General features: G+C 44.8%; 1 protein-coding gene across 2 annotated transcripts in view; it reads right to left on the reverse strand.

The window, feature by feature from the left end:
* LOC131358111 (filamin-C-like) overlaps positions 1–19,556 on the reverse strand; it is a 23,752-nt gene extending 4,196 nt beyond the window's left edge. Inside the window, exons 1-40 of one of the 2 annotated variants that reach the window (XM_058397644.1) lie at positions 18,916–19,556; positions 16,241–16,492; positions 15,231–15,328; positions 14,960–15,110; positions 14,590–14,708; positions 14,397–14,474; positions 13,839–14,001; positions 13,525–13,725; positions 12,818–12,898; positions 12,017–12,154; positions 11,802–11,928; positions 11,443–11,579; positions 11,174–11,367; positions 10,788–10,901; positions 10,465–10,608; positions 10,254–10,377; positions 9,416–9,576; positions 8,966–9,056; positions 8,612–8,781; positions 8,373–8,490; positions 7,473–7,735; positions 6,767–7,364; positions 6,466–6,639; positions 5,771–5,933; positions 5,451–5,611; positions 5,146–5,313; positions 4,857–4,980; positions 4,617–4,773; positions 4,158–4,347; positions 3,772–3,795; positions 3,226–3,470; positions 2,940–3,039; positions 2,714–2,854; positions 2,415–2,543; positions 2,121–2,294; positions 1,771–1,932; positions 1,480–1,683; positions 1,007–1,159; positions 624–746; positions 265–507 (exon numbers count right to left, since the gene is read on the reverse strand). In XM_058397644.1, the coding sequence (XP_058253627.1) occupies positions 265–507; positions 624–746; positions 1,007–1,159; positions 1,480–1,683; positions 1,771–1,932; positions 2,121–2,294; positions 2,415–2,543; positions 2,714–2,854; positions 2,940–3,039; positions 3,226–3,470; positions 3,772–3,795; positions 4,158–4,347; positions 4,617–4,773; positions 4,857–4,980; positions 5,146–5,313; positions 5,451–5,611; positions 5,771–5,933; positions 6,466–6,639; positions 6,767–7,364; positions 7,473–7,735; positions 8,373–8,490; positions 8,612–8,781; positions 8,966–9,056; positions 9,416–9,576; positions 10,254–10,377; positions 10,465–10,608; positions 10,788–10,901; positions 11,174–11,367; positions 11,443–11,579; positions 11,802–11,928; positions 12,017–12,154; positions 12,818–12,898; positions 13,525–13,725; positions 13,839–14,001; positions 14,397–14,474; positions 14,590–14,708; positions 14,960–15,110; positions 15,231–15,328; positions 16,241–16,492; positions 18,916–19,276 (6,718 nt within the window). In that variant the 5' untranslated portion in view covers positions 19,277–19,556. The remainder of the gene's footprint in view (positions 1–264; positions 508–623; positions 747–1,006; positions 1,160–1,479; positions 1,684–1,770; positions 1,933–2,120; positions 2,295–2,414; positions 2,544–2,713; positions 2,855–2,939; positions 3,040–3,225; positions 3,471–3,771; positions 3,796–4,157; positions 4,348–4,616; positions 4,774–4,856; positions 4,981–5,145; positions 5,314–5,450; positions 5,612–5,770; positions 5,934–6,465; positions 6,640–6,766; positions 7,365–7,472; positions 7,736–8,372; positions 8,491–8,611; positions 8,782–8,965; positions 9,057–9,415; positions 9,577–10,253; positions 10,378–10,464; positions 10,609–10,787; positions 10,902–11,173; positions 11,368–11,442; positions 11,580–11,801; positions 11,929–12,016; positions 12,155–12,817; positions 12,899–13,524; positions 13,726–13,838; positions 14,002–14,396; positions 14,475–14,589; positions 14,709–14,959; positions 15,111–15,230; positions 15,329–16,240; positions 16,493–18,915) is intronic. The other variant, XM_058397645.1, reaches the window with a different exon arrangement.
* Between the last annotated feature and the right edge of the window lie 444 nt (positions 19,557–20,000).

The following is a 20,000-nucleotide window of genomic DNA, read 5'->3' on the forward strand; positions in this document are numbered from 1 at the left end:
ACCTAGAGCGAGGGCGCATCACTCCCGAGTGCCCTACCTAGAGCGAGGGTACTTCACTCCCAAGTGCCCTACCTAGAGCAAGAGCACCTCTCTCCTGAGTGCACTAGCTAAGGCAAGCACAGTACTAGCTCACTCAGGAGTGAAGTGACAGTAATTGGCCCTGTAATTTTGTGACATCACAAACTGAGCTCAAACATGGTCCCACCCCCAAATTACTGTACTACAGAAATGTCGAGAATAAAGTGTCCATGATTGGCTGTTTACCATCAGGTTTGGCGGTGAGAGAGCCGAAGCCACTGAAGCTCTCCCGGCCGAGGAAAGATCCGAACACGTCTCTGAAGGGATCCCCACCAACCTGTCTGCTCTCCTCCACGTGAACCTCACGCTTCGTCTCCCCTCCACGTGTCTTACTGATCTCCGTCCTCTCAGTGCGTGTGTACATGTGACTGCTGCGTGTGAATGTCCGAGTCAGACGCTCCTGAGCCGAGACCATCTGAAACCAATTCCCTAATGAGAGAGAGACAGAGAGAGAGAGAGAGAGAGATAGACAGACAAAGAGAAAATGGTAAGTGTATGAGGGAAAGTGTGTAATGGGAAGTGTGTGTTGGGTGTTTTGTCCTCACCAGGGATTTTGAGGTTGAGGTCACACAGGCTTCCGACGGAGGCGATGGATGGAGCATGTCTCCTCCTCGTGATGCTCTCCTTCATCCTCCCTTCACCTGTCACCTTTACCGTATATGGACTTCCTGTGGGTAGGGATAACACCATGTGATCATTTCAGCTGTCAATCTGCCTCAAAACCAGAGAGAGACAGAGAGAGAGAGAGAGAGAGAGAGGCAGAGGCAGAGGCAGAGACAGAGAGTGGAAGAGACAGAGAGAGAGACAGAGAGATAGACAGGTAGAGACAGACAAAGACAGACAGAGAGAGAGAAAGAGACAGACAGAGAAAGAGAGAGAGAGAGAGAGAGAGAGAGAGAGAGAGAGAGAAAGAGAAATATAGTCTGACCTGGGATGTGTTTATCTGCGAATTTGATGTTGATGATGTAATTTCCTGGTTCGGTGGGGCAGTAGGTCACTCTACATGTCCCGTCTTCAACGTCCTCACATTTGATGTCCACTTTGCTTGGTCCCTCAATGGACAGACCCAGTCCTCCATAACCTGACAGACAGACAGACAGACAGATCCATCAGATTCACTTTCTATTTTTGTCTCAATTTCTCCTTTCTCTACTTCCTTTTTCATTCTCTTGTACTTCTCTGTATTATTTCTCTGTCTATCTGTCTCTCCTCCTTTTACTTTCCTTCCCAATGCCTCATCTTCTTACTCCTGCTCTCACTTGTCTGTATCTCTCTGTCTCGCTTACTTTCTCTATCGTTCTCACATTGTCTCTCCTTTTTGACTAGCTTTGCCTTCTTCTTTCATTTTCTCTTTCAGTCTCCCCCTGTCTTAGCCTCCCCGTCTCACTCTCCCTGTCTCACCTGCGTTCCTGGTGTCCACGTAGAACTCTGCGATGTTGAAGGTGTGAGCGTCAGTGAGTCCCTTTCCGAACGCTCGAACTCGGCTGGCGTCTCCGATCTCTGAGGCTCCCACTGTGATCTTAAAGGGGCTGTTATTAACGTGAGCTCCGCCCTTACGCACACTCACTTCATGTTCACCCACTTCCTTAGGTGTAAAGGATAGACCTGCAGTGCACACACACACACACACACACACACTTGAGAAAGGTCCTTAATGAGATAAATGTAAAGGTAAAATGTAAAGGTGTGTACCGATGTGTCTGTTCGGGAGGTGTTTCAGTAAACAGGGCTGCTCTGCTCCTGATGGAGCTCTGATGCTGGCGGTCAACGAGCTCAAATCCGTCTCACTAATCTTCAGAGAAACATCGGCTGCAGTTCCCACGTTCAGCTGAGACGTCCTGAGAGAGTCATCACCTACACACACACACACACACATGTTGATTTACTCTGATATGCTGCAGTTTGAACTGATTCACATTCTCTGATGGTCTCAGGTGTGTTTTGTGTATTTTTGGATTCATTTTAATCTTTAACCCATAACTTCATCCATACACTGTGCTTACCCTAGCCCCTAGCCCTTAGTCCTTAGCCCTTAGCCATACCTGTGATCTTTGCAGTGAAGGGACTGCCAGGAATGTGTTTGCCATCAAATTTAACAATGATGTTGTAATCTCCTGGGGCAGTGGGCAGGTAGGACACGGTACATGTCCCATCTTTATTGTCCTTACAGCTGATCTCAGCTTTAGATGGTCCTTCTACTGCCAGAGACAGACCACCTACACACACACACACACACACACACACACTTTATCCATCTATACGGCATCAGGCATATTGAATCTTGTTGAATCATATTGAATTCGAGTTTATCGAGTTTCCTCAGCCGTGTCATTTACCTTCTTTAGCGTTTTTGGTGACGACAGTAAAGGTGGCGGGTTTGTTCACCGTGCCGTGACACAGACCGGGGCCGTACGCCGTCACCATGGTGCTGTCAGCAGTGTCCACATAGAACTGCATGGGACTTCCTGTGGAGGGAATCAGACATCAGTTCTGTTCCATTTTTGCTTTATTTACATCTCTCTGGATTCAAAGACGAGGCGTCTGTCCACCAGCATGGGCTATCACGATACAGTGCGAGAGTATAAGTCCTCAGTGTGAAAGAGGTGAGTTGTGGGTGAGCAGGAAGCTGGAGTACCTGGGATGTGATTTCCATCATATTTGATGTCCATCTCATGCAGTCCTCCTTCTGTAGGGACGTATTTCACTGTGATGGTGCCGTCCTTATTGTCCTTAATCAGAGGACGAGCCGTTTTACCTGACGGCATGCGAACCTCACCTGTAACACACACACACACAATAAAACTGATTTCCTGTACTTAATAAATGTACAGGTTAAGTGTGAGGCTCTGCTCTGATTGTACCTGTTAGCGCTCCCTGCTGAGGACTGAAGGGGATGAGCAGGTTAAGGGGACGAAACATGGGCTGTTTAGTGTCTCTTGGTATCACGGGTTCCTTAGTAGCCTTGAGAGAAAAACACAACAGTGTAGATGAACTACAGTCTGTTATACAGAGGCTTTCCTGCAGGTACTAAAGAATTCAGAATAAATCAGATATAATGTCTAAATTAACGTCTTAGATCTTTTAATATTTCCTAATAGCGAGTGCTGAGGTGTAAGGTATAAGGGTTTAGTGTGTAGTGATGCTCACCTGTACGGTGAAGGGACTGTTGGGAATGTTCTGCCCCCCGAAGCGGATGGTGATGACGTATTTTCCTGGCTCAGGTGCGGTGTAGTAAATGTCGAAGGTTCCGTCGTGGTTCTCCATCACGTCCACGTCGAGTTCAGTTCCGTTGGGAGTGAGAACTTTACACGTCACCTTCCCTTTCCCTGCAGCTTTAGCGTCTACACTCAGTACCGTCTCCTCACTCATCTGAATTTTGGGCCCCAGGCTGGCTGCTCCAAAAAAAAAGCACACAAACAATTACAAATAAACATCAACAGTCAACAACAGCAATAAATAACAAACAAACAACCATGAAAAAAACAATAAATAATAGAAACAAATAACAAACAAAACAAAAAAATCAACAAATTAGCAACAATAAACAATTGCATCCAAATTAAATAATAACTCTGAAAAATTAAACAATAGCAACAAAAAAACAATATACAAGAAAGAACACAAAACAAACAAAACACCAGTAAACAAAACAGAGCAGTGATACAAATATGTGACGTAAATAAAGGAACTCACCGACTCCGTGTCCTCCGATGGACACTGGAACACAAACAGAGTTTTACTGCATGAAGATTTATCTTGGGATTTATTAACTTAATATTAACTGATAAAAATCAGGCAAACTTTAAAAAAAAAGACAGAAAATATAAAAAATAGAAAAATAAAACGTCACACGGACCCTACACCATCCGCTATGGGGGGCAAATGGTCCCAAAATGTCCTATTCGAAAAATGTCCTGTCCTGATTCAAATAATCAGTTTTGTGACACTTTAATAGAACATTTCAAGGCGGTGTTGTGGCTACGCCCCCTGAGCATGCTAAGAGCTGTGATTGGTGTAAAGAGAGCTAGAGCCCTATTCAGTAGTGTGCACTAGAGAGGTGTGATGTGTTGTGGCCGTACCTGAGAGCACACACTTGCTGGCGTCTCCGGTGGGCATGGCCTGGATGGAGTAAGGTGAGAAGGGAATTTGGTCTCCTCCATATTTAATAGTGATGGTGTAACGTCCGCTCACGTCAGGGACGTAGGACACCGTGTACGTGCCATCCTTATTGTCCTGAATACTGGCCTTCTTCGGCTTTCCTTCAGGATCCTGCAGGAGAATCAACACACACACACAAACACATACACACACACACACACAAAGGACAAAAACCTTAGATTAGAACAGTGTCTCAGTAATGTATAATACACAACTATATACACACACAACTATACAAGCTGAACACACCTGAACATAACAACACACAGTACACAACACACTCATGATAAACATCTAAGCAACACACAAACCCATACAATGAAAACAAACACACAGTTGCACACAAAACTGCCCACCTACACACACACACACACACTCACCAGTATCTGTACGGTCAGTAGCCCCTCCCCTGCATCGCGGGCATCAATGGTGAACTCCACCGGTATACTTGCTGCCACGCCCGCTGAGTCGAGTCCCGGACCGCTCGCACGAACCTTACTGGCATCATAAGTCGGGCCAGAGTGGACCTTAAACGGACTGTAACACAAACACACATCAGATTATATACACACACACACACACACAGACACACACATACACATACACACTACACTACTGACCTGCGTGGGACATCCTGGTTTGCGTATTTAACACCCACTGTGTACGGTCCTTCATGAGCAGGTGTGTAGTTTACAGTGTGTGTGCCATCACCTTTACTAATAACACTGACTGGTTCTGTAGTACCTGTTACACACACACACACACACAGTATTACAGCCACCAACACTGCTGTCCCATATAAGACAAATAGAGAAATACACTACAGCAACACTAACAGGACAAAACACACCAGCAGGTGGTAATAAAGTGCAGATGATAAATGTATGTGTGTGTGTGTGTGTGTGTTACCTGTGGGTCCATACAGCTGAACGTCCAGTGCTGCATTTCCCGCTTTGCTGCAGTCCACAGTGAAGGATTGTGGGACATTCGCTCTGACTCCACTGCCCAGTCCTGGTCCTGAACACTTCACCTTACTGACGTCCACCACGTCTTTAACAGGGACATGAAATGGACTACCTGCTCAACACACACACACACACACATAATGATAATAATAATAATAATAATAATAATAATAATAATAATAATAATAATAATAATAATAATAATAATAATAAAAATATTATCATTAGTTAGTGTGTGTGTGTGTGTACCTGGAATAGGTCGTCCTCCGTAGGTGATGTTGATGTCGTAGCTCCCTGAGATGAAGGGGACATACTCTACACTGCAGCTGCCATCCTTGTTGTCTTTACATGACATTTTAGCCTCAGATGCACCCTCAATAGTGAGACCCAGCCCTCCAGTCCCTGCCCCCCTGTGGAGAAAGAGAGACAGAGAGAGAAAGAGACACAGAGAGAGAGAGAGAGATTATCTAGCTAAGTTAATCAAGGAAAACTCGACTTCACTCAGGTATTTAAGATGGGTGCCAAGAGGTTCTTGAGAAGAGGAAAACAGTGTGTGTGTGTGTGTGTACCTGGTCTCCACAGTGAAACAGTTAGCTTGGTTGACGAGGCCACTCTCCAGCCCCGGACCAAACGCTCGAACCCGTGTTGGGTCACAACCTTCTACCACTGACACGTGGAATGGACTGTTAGGAACCGCCACGTCATCATACAACACCTCGATCAGGTGCACACCTACACACACACACACACACACACAGCTTTATAGATACAAACTGTCAGAATCCACTAAAGAACTCTTCGAGCCCAAATGGGCACTACACATGAAATCAGAGCCTTGGAGCTCCAGTCTGATTCTATAGAAAAAAAGTGATTTATTTGCTATTTATATCAGGGGTTTATAATGAACTCTATTTATAACAATGACCTGATACTTCTGGGCTTAACTGGGGTTTAATGACACACACACACACACACACACTGCACCTGTTCGCTCTATTAAGATGATACAGCTGTCGTGTTTCTGTCTGTCTGTCTGTCTGTCTGTCTATGTTCCCCTTAGTTCTAGTTCTAGATGCCCTATTTCCTCTAGTTATCTTTAGTTCTTGTTCTCCTGGTTCTCTTAGTTCTCCTGTTTTCGCTTTTGCTTTCATTCCAGTTCCAGTATCTAATAGATCTCTGGCTATAATCATTGCCTTGTCTGTCTGTCTGTCTCTTTCTCTGTTAATTAAATAAATAATGGACATATAAATAAGCATGAATGTACCATCCTGGAAGGCAGTGTACTCCACCCTGTATGTTCCGTCTCCTTTATCCATGATGTAGGCATCTGTGCTGCTGCCTGATGGACTGATGATGCGCACTGTCACATGATTACCACCAGTTTTGGTCAGCGAGCGAGCATCCACGATGAAATGTGTGCTCACTTCTCTCAGTACCCCTGCACACAAACACACACAGAGGATTGATCGTACTGTCTTTATCCTATTTAAAGAATTATGGAGTTGCTTGATGAATATAGTTCGAGCAGAAACCCATCAAGCTTTAGGACCCAGAGGCAAACTCACCCGTAGGCTCCACTCCCGGCCCATACACCTTCACGCCACTGGTGTTGATGGCAGGTTCCACCTGCAGGCGAATAGGACATTTTGGGACCATGTGCCCCCCGTAGCGGATGCTGATGGTGTAGGGTCCGTGTGAGGAGGGCGTGTAGGTGACAGAGAAGGTTCCGTCGTTGTTGTTGAGGATGTGAACCTCGGCTTTGGCCCCGGAATCGGACACAATCTCCACAGTGAGCTCAGCGTCTCCGGCACGGCTGCAGTCCACAGTGAATGACGCTACGCTCCCTGCAGTGGCCCGCTCCAGCCCTGGTCCGCTCACCACCACCCGGCCGGCGTCTAGTGCTGGGCGCACCTTTGCCACGAAGGGCGACCCAGGCACATGGGAGCCGCCGAACAGGATGTTGATGCTGTAGTCTCCAGGCTCAGTGGGCAGGTAGGACACGGAACAGGTTCCGTCTCCATTATCCTGGCACTCAATTTTCGCCTCACACGGACCCTCAACCGTCAGACCGAGCCCACCCACTCCTGCCCCCTTAGTGTCTATGGTAAACGGAGCTGGTTTACCCACAATGCCTCCCTGCAGGCCAGGACCATATGCACGCACCTGAAGAAGAACCACAAGATTCAGGAGAACATACAGAACATTTCATACAGTGTTTTTATTTCACACTATACAGTGAACAGGGCGTGTGGTTATGGACACGGCTCATACCTTTGTGGGGTCAGCTGGCATGAGAGCCTCCACGGTGAAGGGACTTCCTTGTACAGGGTTTCCATCATAGCTGACATCCACTTTGTAGGGTCCCTCCTCAGGGGGAATGTACTTCACACTTGTTTCCTCTTTGGCTCGGTCCGTCTCTAACTTGCAGGGAATCGGCCGACCGGACGGAGAGATCATCTTCACGCCGATTTCGCCCTGTCCACCCGCGCCCTGTGTGTTCACCGTGAACTCCTGATCCTTCCCAACCTCCACCTCTGAGACACACACACACACACCACAATAAGACAATACCTAACACGCTCCTAATAAAAATACTTATATTACTATATTATTATAGGATCTATTGCTTTATTAGAGTTAAGCTAGCAGGGAAACAGGGAAATCACAGTTATGCTAATAAAAAATAACTAATGCACCATAAGAAACATTAACTAGGAAGTAGAAATACATCTGATAAACATCAATTCCTCTTCAGAGTTTACTAAAGTCGACCAATTTATCGTCTCTTCATCTTGAGGATGTTCCTGTATGAGAGACTCAGATGCCTCTAAAACAAATTTGCTAGCAAAAAGCTGACTAGCTATTGCAGTGTAATTTAAGTATTTGTGGTGAAAACAAAAATAACACAAGATGCCAAGACACAGTGTGAGACAGAACCATCCAAAACGTCAACATATTCACCTCAGATATACTGTTAAAGAATTAAAATTACACAGAAGAACTGAAATGGCACTGTAGCATTAGCACTCAGCATCAATCGCTAATTCAGCACGTGTTCTGGAATATTCCGAGGCATGAGTGCTTGAGTAAACAAAAACAGCATGAAATAAGGCTAACTAATATACTGTGCAATGAACAACATGTGATAAAGAGAGCTTATGAGAAACTCACTCTTGTCGAGACCTCGCACCCGGACTTTGTTCAGGTCCAACGGAGGAGCGACGGTGATGTTAAAGGGGCTTTTGGGAACCGGTTCACCGCCATATTTCACTGAGATACTCATATTACCCTGCAATTACACACACACAATAATGACGTTATCTGTAATAGTGATGTCATATGTAGTTTATTCAGCTAGCTAACATTCCGCTGTTATCTCTGCAGGCGTTTTACACTCTGGTATCTCTCACCTGCTGAAGTGGTGTGTATTTTACGGTGTAGGAGTAATCATGATTATCGATGATCTCAAAGTCTTTCACGGCGTTTCCTTTCTGCCCCGTGCTGAAGAGGACCTCAGGCTTCGCCTTCCCGGCTCCCTTGGTGTAAATGGTGAAGTGTGTGGGCGTGGCCACCTGAACACCTGTACAGTGACCTTGTGTTAATGCTTAATTATTTTCATTAACACATTTCCTGACTAATAATCAGATTCTGTAAGAAACACTACATCACCCTGCCCTCTGTACACTTTCTGACCCTTTCCGTTTTTTTGTTTTCCTTATATGGTCATTGCTTCCTGTTCTCATTAACCCATTAGCATGACTAGCCTGTTTTGTTGAGTCCAGGTCCCTCTGCTCGCACTTTTCCAGCATCGTGAGATGGTTCGACTTTCACCTTGAAGGGACTGTGAGGAATTTCCTGAGAATGAAACACACAGAACAGATTTTTACTAGAAATTCCTATTTTATGTTATGCTATATGTTCTGTACTATACCATGATAATACTGAAAATTTCACAGCTCACTAATTATTATTAACTGCACTTGTAACACATTTACATCTTTTGTGTGATATTTGTGTCGCTTGATGACGAGAGAAATATGATTCCATTTATTACGTGAGGATAAGTTTGAGAAACCCACACAGCCTGCCCCCACCCCAGCCTGATATCTGCAAATCAGAGTTAAGGTCATGAACCGGACTATAGCTTGAGAACACCTGAACCTGTACCCTGCACTGTGGCATGTTGTTAGCGTGTAGTAGTTGTTGTGTGTTACCTTATCAGCAAAGAGCACCATGATGGTGTAGCGTCCCGGAGCAGGAGGCGTGTACTTCACAGTGAACGTGTCGTTGTCGTTCTTGATGATGTCGAAGTCGATGTCTACCTCAGCAGGCCCGACCACGCCCGCCGCACACTTTATCCCGATACTCACATCACCTGAACACACATCGCCATCACGTTTACAAACTTTTTCTGTACTCATGTGCACATCCTCATGAACACTAGTCAGACACTGGCGTTCACAGAACAGCAGATTAACATTTAGCCCAGAAAATGCTATAAAAGGAAAAGCTCTTAGAGAAATATTTTGAAAAGAAACAAAATGGCAATTAAAGAGTGAAAGAGTGCTCCAAAAACAGCATGAAGTCAAACATCCAGTAACACAGCTCAGCCACTGCAGTGTACACTACAGAGTGAGGGACCTGTAAGATAAGTGTACACTACAGAGTGAGGGACCTGTAAGATAAGTGTACACTACAGAGTGAGGGACCTGTAAGATAAGTGTACACTACAGAGTGAGGGACCTGTAAGATAAGTGTACACTACAGAGTGAGGGACCTGTAAGATAAGTGTACACTACAGAGTGAGGGACCTGTAAGATAAGTGTACACTACAGAGTGAGGGACCTGTAAGATAAGTGTACACTACAGAGTGAGGGACCTGTAAGATAAGTGTACACTACAGAGTGAGGGACCTGTAAGATAAGTGTACACTACAGAGTGAGGGACCTGTAAGATAAGTGTACACTACAGAGTGAGGGACCTGTAAGATAAGTGTACACTACAGAGTGAGGGACCTGTAAGATAAGATACACTCCGTGAAATGAAACACACCTTGTCCAGCCTCACTACAATCCACAGTGAAGTACGTTGGCTCGCTCGACTTCAGGCCGGTTTTCTCCACACCAGGACCATAAACCTTCACTTTTTCAGGGTGACAACCTTCACCTACAAGAACCTACACACACACACACACACACACACACAATGAATAACGTAAGCAGATATTGTGATTTTTGTGTGTGTGTGTGTGTGTTGTCCTCACCCTGAATGGACTGTTTGGAACATTGACTCCGCCCCAGCTGATGATGATGGTGTGTTTGATCGGCTTTGTGGGAACGTACACACACACAAATGTACCATCGCCTTTATCTGTGATCTTGATGTCAATAACACACCCTTCAGCATCCTGAATCAAACACACACACACACAGATGCAGAGAGAGAGAGTGGTATAGTTCAGGTCTGTTTAAGAAACAGTGATCCACAAAACCCCCCAAAAAAGACATTAAATTATTCTACAAATTAGCATGGAAGTCCAGAGAGGTTCTCATCTCGGTTCCTTGTGTTTCTGGAGGAGGTTCTGACCTGAGCATAAATCTTCAGCTCTCCGTTTCCAGCCTGTCGCGCATCGATCGTGAACTCAGCAGGTTTATTCACAATCACTCCAGTGGGCTGAAGACCAGGACCAAATGCTTTCACCTGTGGAACACACACACACACACACCAGTTCTTTAGAATCAAGAAACAGAATTAAATGATAAAAGTAAAGTAACTGCATGATGACAAAATAAACAATGAAGTAAAAATAGAAATAGAAAATGAGCGCAGTGAGACACATCATACAGAAATATCAAATAAAATGAATTATTCAATAATTATTAAAAATATCGAATACATAACTCTCATGTGATTCAGTGAAACTGTCCAGTGTTTATGGCATCAGTAATAAACTGTAATAAACACTTTAATACCTTCTCAGGGAACAGGTTATTGGGCGCTGGGAGGATGTGTGCCATAAAGGGGCTGTCCTTAATGTCCTCATCATCACAGATGACGTGCACAGCGTAGTCTCCCGGCTCAGTGGGCCAGTACCTCACATCACATGACCCGTCTCCCTTATCATCACACTCGATCTTCGCCTGAGACGGACCCTCGATCGAGAAACCTGCAGGGATGAGATGCTGCTGTCAGCTTACAGGGAGAAAACACACACACACACATACACACACACATTACTCACCTAGAGTGCCGACCTCAGTGCCGATGGCCTCAACCACAAAGTCGGCTGATTTTCCCACCACACCAGTCTCTAACCCTGGACCCCAGGCACGCACCTTCTGTGGCCCCGCCTCCAAACCAACTTCCACTTCAAACGGGCTAACACACACACACACAAAATAAAAAATGTAAGTAATATATATTTATATTACACAGAAGAGGTACAGTTCAAACCTTCACAGAGATAAAGTGTGTTCAGAATGTGAACTATAATTACCTTTAATTATCTTTAATTATCAATTAGTTCCTACAGAAAATATAATTTCAGTATAGCTTCATCTTCTATTGTCTTATATGCGTGTGTGTGTGTGTAGGTCTCACCTGCGGGGGATGGCCTGTCCTCCCCAAGTTATTGTCACTATGTATTTTCCTGGAACAACAGGCTTATAGTTGCACTCATACACTCCATCTCCGACATCTCGCACCTTCACCTGCACCTCCGCTCCCGCTAACACACACACACACACACGTAGCTCAGTCTCATGGGCAATGTTATCCTGATTGTATAGGGTGTGATGATGGTAGTGTGCACTTACTAGGGCCCTTAACAGACACTTTGAGCTCTCCACTTCCTGCTCCTTTAGTGAACACTCGGAAATCTGCGACTTCTTTCACCCGGACACCTTTAGGCTGCAGTCCTCTCCCAGTGGCACGGCACGCGTTAGCATTGCTCGCTAAAAAGGAAGCAACTAGATGTTTAAAAATGGTGTGTAAAAAAAAAAGATGTAATAAAAATGTGTTTGTATGGAGAGGAAGTGTCGTGTTAGTCTGCTTACACTGAAGACGGAACATGAGCACAGAGAAAACTGAGAGCTTTCCATTTTATAAAGCACAGAGCAACATCAACACACTCACACACACACACACACACACACACAGAGCAGTACTCAAAACACTGTAGCTAAGTAATATATGTACATATCCCCCATAGCCTCCAGTTTAGCCTCCAATTTGGCACAGAGCACTATGTGTTCATGTAGAAATCATTATAGCTCTATATATTTAATTTCTTTATGAAACATACACACACTTTTTCTATATATCCATCTCTCTCTCTCTCTCTCTCTCTCTCTCTCTCTCTCTCACACACACACACACCCAAACTGTGTCTGTCTCTCCCATGCTCTTTCATGCTGTCTCTTTCTTTCCTTCTCCAGTCTCTCCCTGTCTCACTCTCTGCAGTAAGCATTAAGCTCTGTGAGCGCTGCACTAAGCACATAGCAGAGTTGGCACAGATTGAGGGGCGGAGCAAGAGCATGTTGCGCTTGTGCTGGGCGGGGCAAAGCTCAGTCCACACCACCTGTAGACAGGTGGGCGGGCTTTATGACAGGCTTCACCTTTAGGTCTGTGTTTCCCAGGGGGTGGAGTGCGTACTGACTGTGGCTGAATGTGTAGAGGAGGAGGCGCAATAACTGGAGCTGGAACAACACATACACATACTAACATCACTGCAGTGGGGGAGGAGCTTAATCTGATTAACCTAATTCATCATTCATTCATTTAATTATTAATAACCAACAGGATGAGTATGTGTACGTGTTGAACGAGTGTTGTTTTATTCTGAGAACAGAATAAAACAATATGGCTGTCCAGAGGAGAATGTTCGGGGTATTGGGTGTAGAAATAAGGGGGGTTTAGTTTTGGTGGGGACTAAAGGGGTGGGTGACAGGGGTATCTGTGTGTATGGTTATTGGTTGGTGTGGTTATGGTGAGGGTGGGATTATTTGTGGTGGGTGTGGTTATCAGTTGGGACAGAGTTGTAGGTTGGTGAGAGGGTGTTTGTGGTGGGTGTGGTTATAGTTTGTGGGCAGGGATTTTGCTGGTTGGTGTGGTTATTGGTGAGGGTGGGGTTATTTGTTGTGGGTGTGGTTATCAGTTGGGACAGAGTTGTAGGTTGGTGAGAGGGTGTTTGTGGTGGGTGTGGTTATAGTTTGTGGGCAGGGATTTTGTTGGTTGGTGTGGTTATTGGTGAGGGTGGGGTTATTCATGGTGGGTGTGGTTATTGTCTGTGGATGGAGTTATTGTTGGTGAAGCACACACTCACCCTCAGCGACATGCACTCTGTAGGGGCTGTGGGGAATGGGCTGCCCGGCAAAGAGCACTTCCACACTGTATGTTCCCTCTGTGGTGGGTTTGTAGGTGCAGCGGAACACAGCATCTCCTTTCTTCTCCAAAATCACATCCACCGTGTCCTTGTGCCCCTGAGGGTCTGTAATCACCACGCTGACATCACCAGCTCCTGCTCCTGCCACCAGCGCACACACACCACACCTCTCTTTACTCATTTATTCATTTGTTCAATTAATTAATCATGTTTTTGTTTGTGAGAAGGTTTATTACAGGGTGTACGAAATTCACCTGCAGTGTAAATGTCGAAGTAGGTGGGTTTGTGAGCAACGTTTCCCACGGGCTCCAGACCCGGACCTCGTGCCTGGACTTTATTAGGATCACCGAGAGCTTTAGCCACGTTCACCTGGAATGGGCTTTTATCGATATCCTGTCCGGCAAACAACACCTTCACCTGGAATCGTCCAGAAAAAGAAAACAATCAATGTGTGCTCCATCAGCTGCTGGGTTACAACAAGCTCCAGATAACCCCTGATGACAGGGAGAGACCAGAACACTGTTACTACATCAGCGTTATTCCAAACCATGTTTTCATCCACATCCGTGGGTCATGGGTCGTGTCCCAGACAGCAAGAACAGCCAGATAAGTTAAGATCTGTATGGTTATTACCCAAACTTGCTAGCTACACACTCAGTAGCCACAAATCACACAGCCTTAAACTGCAGCACATCTACATGGTTTAATTTATAATGCAGTTAGGGACACGACCGAGCTGAAACCAAACTTTAACACACTTTATTAGGTGAGTATTAAGAAATGGGTTAAAAACAGTGCAGGGTGTGTTGTACCTTGTGAGGTCCGGCCACTTTGGGAACGTAACTGACAGAGTACGTCCTCTTCTTGTCATTATTGGCAACAACTTTAGCCTAAAAACATGAAAGTGTCAAGTCAAGATTTACTCAGGTTAATTCGTATAATCAAAAATGTGGTACAGACGTTATTATCGTTGTTGTGAGGTTACTATGGAAACACAAAGCATACTTCTTCAGTGTGACCTTCGGGATCCTCCACATAAACGATGACCTCACCAAGCCCCGCCTCCAGCGTCTCCACCGTAAAGTGTGTTGGTTTCAGCACCATGTTTCCTTCCGGCTCAATTCCTATCCAGTTCGTTTACATTAACATCCAGATATCAGAATACTCACACAACTCTTAACTAAACACATATATGTAAATGTGTCATGATGACCTGGATATAGTGTCTCATGGATTTTGTTGTGTACAAGAAACAGTCAGATCTCGATATAAATAAAGCAGCCATGTAATTCGACACCAAGAACTTCCCCTAGCGTAAACACTAATGTTATGTCTCTGAATGCGGCCCTCAGTGAAGATTAGGGACGTGACCCACCTGGTCCGTAGGCTTTGGCCTTTTTGGGGTGCAGCTGTTTGGGTTTGATGGGAGCTCCAGGTTTCAGTTTGGCCTTAGGGAACTGAGAGAGATACGTCATGACTGAGTGCTCATCTACATCTGGGTCAACGATCTCCTCAGGGGCGATAACCTGCAGGTTAAAGGTCAAGCACAGTGTTAATGACCAGGCATGCCATTAAAAGCAAATGTCATGAGCAAATGTCTGTTTGTGTGTGTGTATGTGTGTGTGTGTGTGTCTGTGTGCAATCACCTGTGGCACTCCAAGCCAATCGTCTGCCTGCTGCATGGCCTCTCGTGCGTTCTGCACCGGCTTATTCGGATCCCATGTCTCCCAATCTGGACACAAGCCTACAAACACACACACACACACAAAGATTTAGAAAAACAGTTATTGTGAGTACCAGTGTAGAGAGAGTCAGTTATAGTGAGGCAGAAGACACAGAATGAAACTCAGACATGTTCCTCAAGCTTCTATTTGAAATAAACGTGTCTGAGGAACATCACTTGGGTGAAGTTCCTCTGTTTTCCCTCAGGAACTTAGCAGAACCCTGAGTGCAGATAATGGCTCTACAGAGTGATGATAAACACAGACTTCTGTGGAAACGTCCTGAATTAAACTCGGACATGTCCTTATTAGTGCACCGAGGAACTGCGGGAGTGTTAGAAGAGCTGAATCTCGTCTGTGTGTGTGTGTGCGTGTGTTCCTGCTTTTCTTCCTCATAAGAAAACACAGCCCTGTATGGTCATGGTGGTTGGTTGTTCTGCTAAATGTCAAATACACTACAACACACACACACACACACACACACAGTCACACTGAGGGTAAAACTTCATAATCCTTTCTAAACCCAGGCTGCAGTGATAAATCTTAACCTATGAATCCCTGTGTGTGTGTGTGTGTGTGTGTTAATAAAATGTGTTTTATAAAAAGCTCTGCTCAGGGGATAAGTATTTGACCTGGTGAAAACTCACACACACACACACACACACAGCTTTTCCTCTCAGTGACACTAAGCATGTGTCAATAATCGTCGATATAAATATATTGTGATGTTTATTACACACACTGCTGTTACCATGGATACTGCAGGAGGAGGAGTCAGCACAGTGTCCTCTCATACTGCAGCAATTTACCAACCAGTACAATATATTAAAGAACAACAAATTATACTTTTTATCTGTTTATAGTTACATTTAAGTTAGCTCCTGTTGTTGTTGTTGTGTGTGTGTGTGTGTGTGTGTGTGTGTGTACGTGTGTACCTGGTGCACAGTTATCCACCAGCGCCCCGAGTGCTTTTCCGTCCCTCCAGTCACGGTTGAAGTTGTTGATGGGAAGTTGAGGGACTTTGTTCTGGATCCAGCCGAGCAGACGCTGTTTGGGAGTGAGCTTCTTCTTCTCCTCGTCCTCCTCCTCATCATCCCACATGGGCATGGAGATGGAGTAGTGCAGGATCAGGGTCCAGATCATACCCAGAATCAGCTTCAGGTTCCCATCCACGATCGCCTTACTGTCTGTAGATCAGATCAGACACAGACACATCAGATCAAACACAGACAGATCAGACACAGATCAGACACAGACAGATCAGATCAGATCAGATACAGACAGATCAGATCAGACACAGACGGATCAGATCAGACACAGACGGATCAGATCAGACACAGACGGATCAGATCAGACACAGACGGATCAGATCAGACCAGACACAGACAGCTCAGATCAGATACAGACAGGTCAGAGCAGACACAGACAGATCAGATCAGACCAGACACAGACAGATCAGATCAGATACAGACAGATCAGAGCAGACACAGACAGATCAGACATAGACAGATCAGATCAGACACAATCAGATCAGATGTAGTGTTTTACTCCATTACAGCGTTTTGTGTGTTCACACAGTGGTGTGATGAATTTTATTGGACTCTGAAGTCAGATATTTCAGAGATAGGAGTCTGGTGTCTAATCTAAACTTGGCTGTGTGTTAGTGTGTGTCAATGTGTGTTAATGTGTTAGTGTGCTATTGTGTGTTAGTGTGCTATTGTGTGTTAGTGTGTTAGCGTGTGTTAGTGTATTAGTGTGTGTTAATGTGTTAGTGTTTTAGCGTGTTAGTGTGTGTGTGAGCGTTTATTCATGTGTTAGTGTGTTATTGTATGTTAGTGTGTGTTAGCGTGTGTTAGTGTGTGTTAGCGTGTGTTAGCATGTGTTAGTGTGTGTTCATGTGTTAGTGTGTTAATGACATGGTTTAACATCATTAAATATATCTGATGTTAATCATTATTTGGCTTTTAAACTCTTTATTTGTTTAACTGAACAAAAAGGTACATGAGTAGTGTGCTGTGTTGGTGTGAATTTCTGCTATACACCAAACAATGTTAAAAAATCACAGATTATAAATAACATAAATACATGTAAATGTCTGTATGCTAATTAGCCCCGCCCCCTCCATGTGCCCTGTCATTGGGAAAACATGGAGGAATCTTGCTGAAGTGATCAGATTGGCTGTCATGTCTGAGTTTAATTCATCCATTCAGGAGCCTCTCCGGTCTCTCTCTATCTCTCTCTCTCATTAGCTATTTTAGCTATTAGCGCTAATGAACAGAGATGTTAGTCAGCTCTATGTCCAGCAAGAGAGAGAGAGAGCAAGAGAGAGAGAGAGAGAGAGAGGTATTCCTCATGCATGATGTGCCACCAGTGTCTCAGGTCTGCGCTAGCTTCTAAAAAAGAAGTCACACTCAGGAATGTTTTCTCTCAACAAAGGCATAAAAATGACATAGTGTGTGTGTGTGTGTGTGTAAAATTATGACTTCATGTGATTCTAGGGAAATGATTAGTGCTGTGTAACACACACTGCTGACCTTCTGCCCTCTTATACACAAGAGTGACCTTCAGGACCCACACATACACACACACACACACTTTGGCAGGTTATTTTCAGCCCGTGGTGAGTGTTGGTGAGAGAGAGAGATATTTTACCACCCATGAGTCACTCAGGAACCCCAGCCATGTGCTTCTGCGCAGACGATAGTGTGTGTGTGTGTGTGTGTGTGTGTGTGTGTGTGTGTGTGTGTGTGTGTGTGTGTGTGTGTGTGTGTGTGTGTGTGTGTGTGTGTGTGTGTGTGTGTGTGTGTGTGTGTGTGTGTGTGTGTGTGTGTGTGTGTGTGTGTGTCAGACAGAGAGACACTTCTAGAAACATCCACCATAAACCGCAGCAGCAGCTGCGTCTTCACTGTTATATTACCATTGAGTTAAGGGCAGAGCTGAGGGGCAATAACACACCAGATTTACTCCATGAGACCGATATCAATCATTATTAGAGCTCAGTGATCTGATCTGATCTGATTTGCTGATATTTCTGGAAAAGTGTATGTAAATAAAGTCTATTATATAATCAACTACGTCACAATTCACCAAAAGGATCGCAAATATCACCATCACTGAATAAATGCATTCAGGAAACTTCTTCTCTCCATTCCTCTGGCCCCTCCCCCTCACATCACTCATCCCTCTGACCCCGCCCCCTTAAGTGATCAAGAGTTATTATTTTTTTTATCGGACCACACCCCCTCGATCTGTTATCTAACAAAATGAAATGAATTAAAGCAGAAACACATTTTACTCTGCCTTTTTGAAATGATTATTTTATCTTTTTATTTATTTTACGATGTTTTCCCTTAGTTTTATAGTTTAAGTATTGGCACCCCTGACAGAGTGACTATGTGGATTTAGATGTTTTTGTGTTTGTTAATTATCGGATTTTGTGTAAAAACTTTTCTATTACTCCCTCTTTGAAGACACAGTGTTATAATAAGTTAAGACTAAAAGTAGTTAGTATGTAAGAAGTAAAGAGGATATATGACGTCATAAGTTTCTAAACATCTTTCATTAATTAAAAAAAACTAAAATTAGCAGACAAAAGCAGAAGGTTTCCTACCGATTGAGACGAGTTTGATGTGCTCGCGGTCGAGAAACTCGAGCGCCACGGAGACGTTCTCCAGCTTCATCTGCCTGAAGTTGGGCCTGACGTGGTGTTTGCGGTACATCTTCTTCTGGCTCAGCACCTCGAGCAGGGCGATGAGCTTCAGGCCGTCGCCTAGGTCGCGCTGCAGATCCGTCACTGTCTTGTTGATGCACTTCAGGTGCTCGTTGCACCACCTGGTGAAGGTGTTCTGCTGGATCTTCTTCCACGGCGCGTCCTCGGCCAGGTCCTTCTCCGCTGAAGGCATCTCGTCCTCCTCCTCGAAGCCAAGGTCCGTGTCGGGCCAGGTCCGGTTCTCCTCTTGATGGCTCGTCATCTTCCCGCTGCTGTGCGCGTGCTTTTATACCTCAGTGCTGAAAAAGACTTGTCGCGCGCGGACGTGAAGTGCAGAGTGGATAATGTTGAACTTTACACTGCGGATAGCCGGTGTGTGTGTGTGTGTGTGTTTTAATTCTCGTGGTCTTGTTGAATGTAGTTGCTATTTTCTAATGGGCGTGAGAAGAAGAAGAAGAAGAAAAAGAAGAAGAAGAAGCAGACCGTGTCTGTGATAAATGAGAGCGTGAGAGACTCAGCGCAGCAGCGCGTGTGTATTAATGAGGGTGAATGGAGGAGGCGCGCGCCTTTATACAGAACGGAGAGCGCGCGCCTCACACCGCAGGAATGCACAAGGACACATGCATCATGATGAACACATTTCTGAAAACACAGACACACACACACACACACTCACGGGACAATGCTTGCTATTTTTACACTCACCGAAATGGGCTGTGGGGAAACCTGTCTATCTGTCTGTCTCTCTGTCTGTCTGTCTATCTGTCTGTCTGTCTGTGCTCACCAAGGCAGCTGAACTAGCAAGTATTATCAGTACTGTTGTTGTTGTAAAAAAAAAAAAAAAAAAAATTATAACCATCTGTCTCACCAAGAAAGTAATTCAAATAAATGCAAAACATTAAGCTGCAACAAAAAAAAAAAACCCAAACAAATTTAAAGCTTCATGTCAGAACAATCACAGCTTTTACATTACGATTCTTAAATTA

Source organism: Hemibagrus wyckioides, linkage group LG08, assembly GCF_019097595.1.
Source record: "Hemibagrus wyckioides isolate EC202008001 linkage group LG08, SWU_Hwy_1.0, whole genome shotgun sequence".
NCBI lineage: Eukaryota > Metazoa > Chordata > Actinopteri > Siluriformes > Bagridae > Hemibagrus > Hemibagrus wyckioides.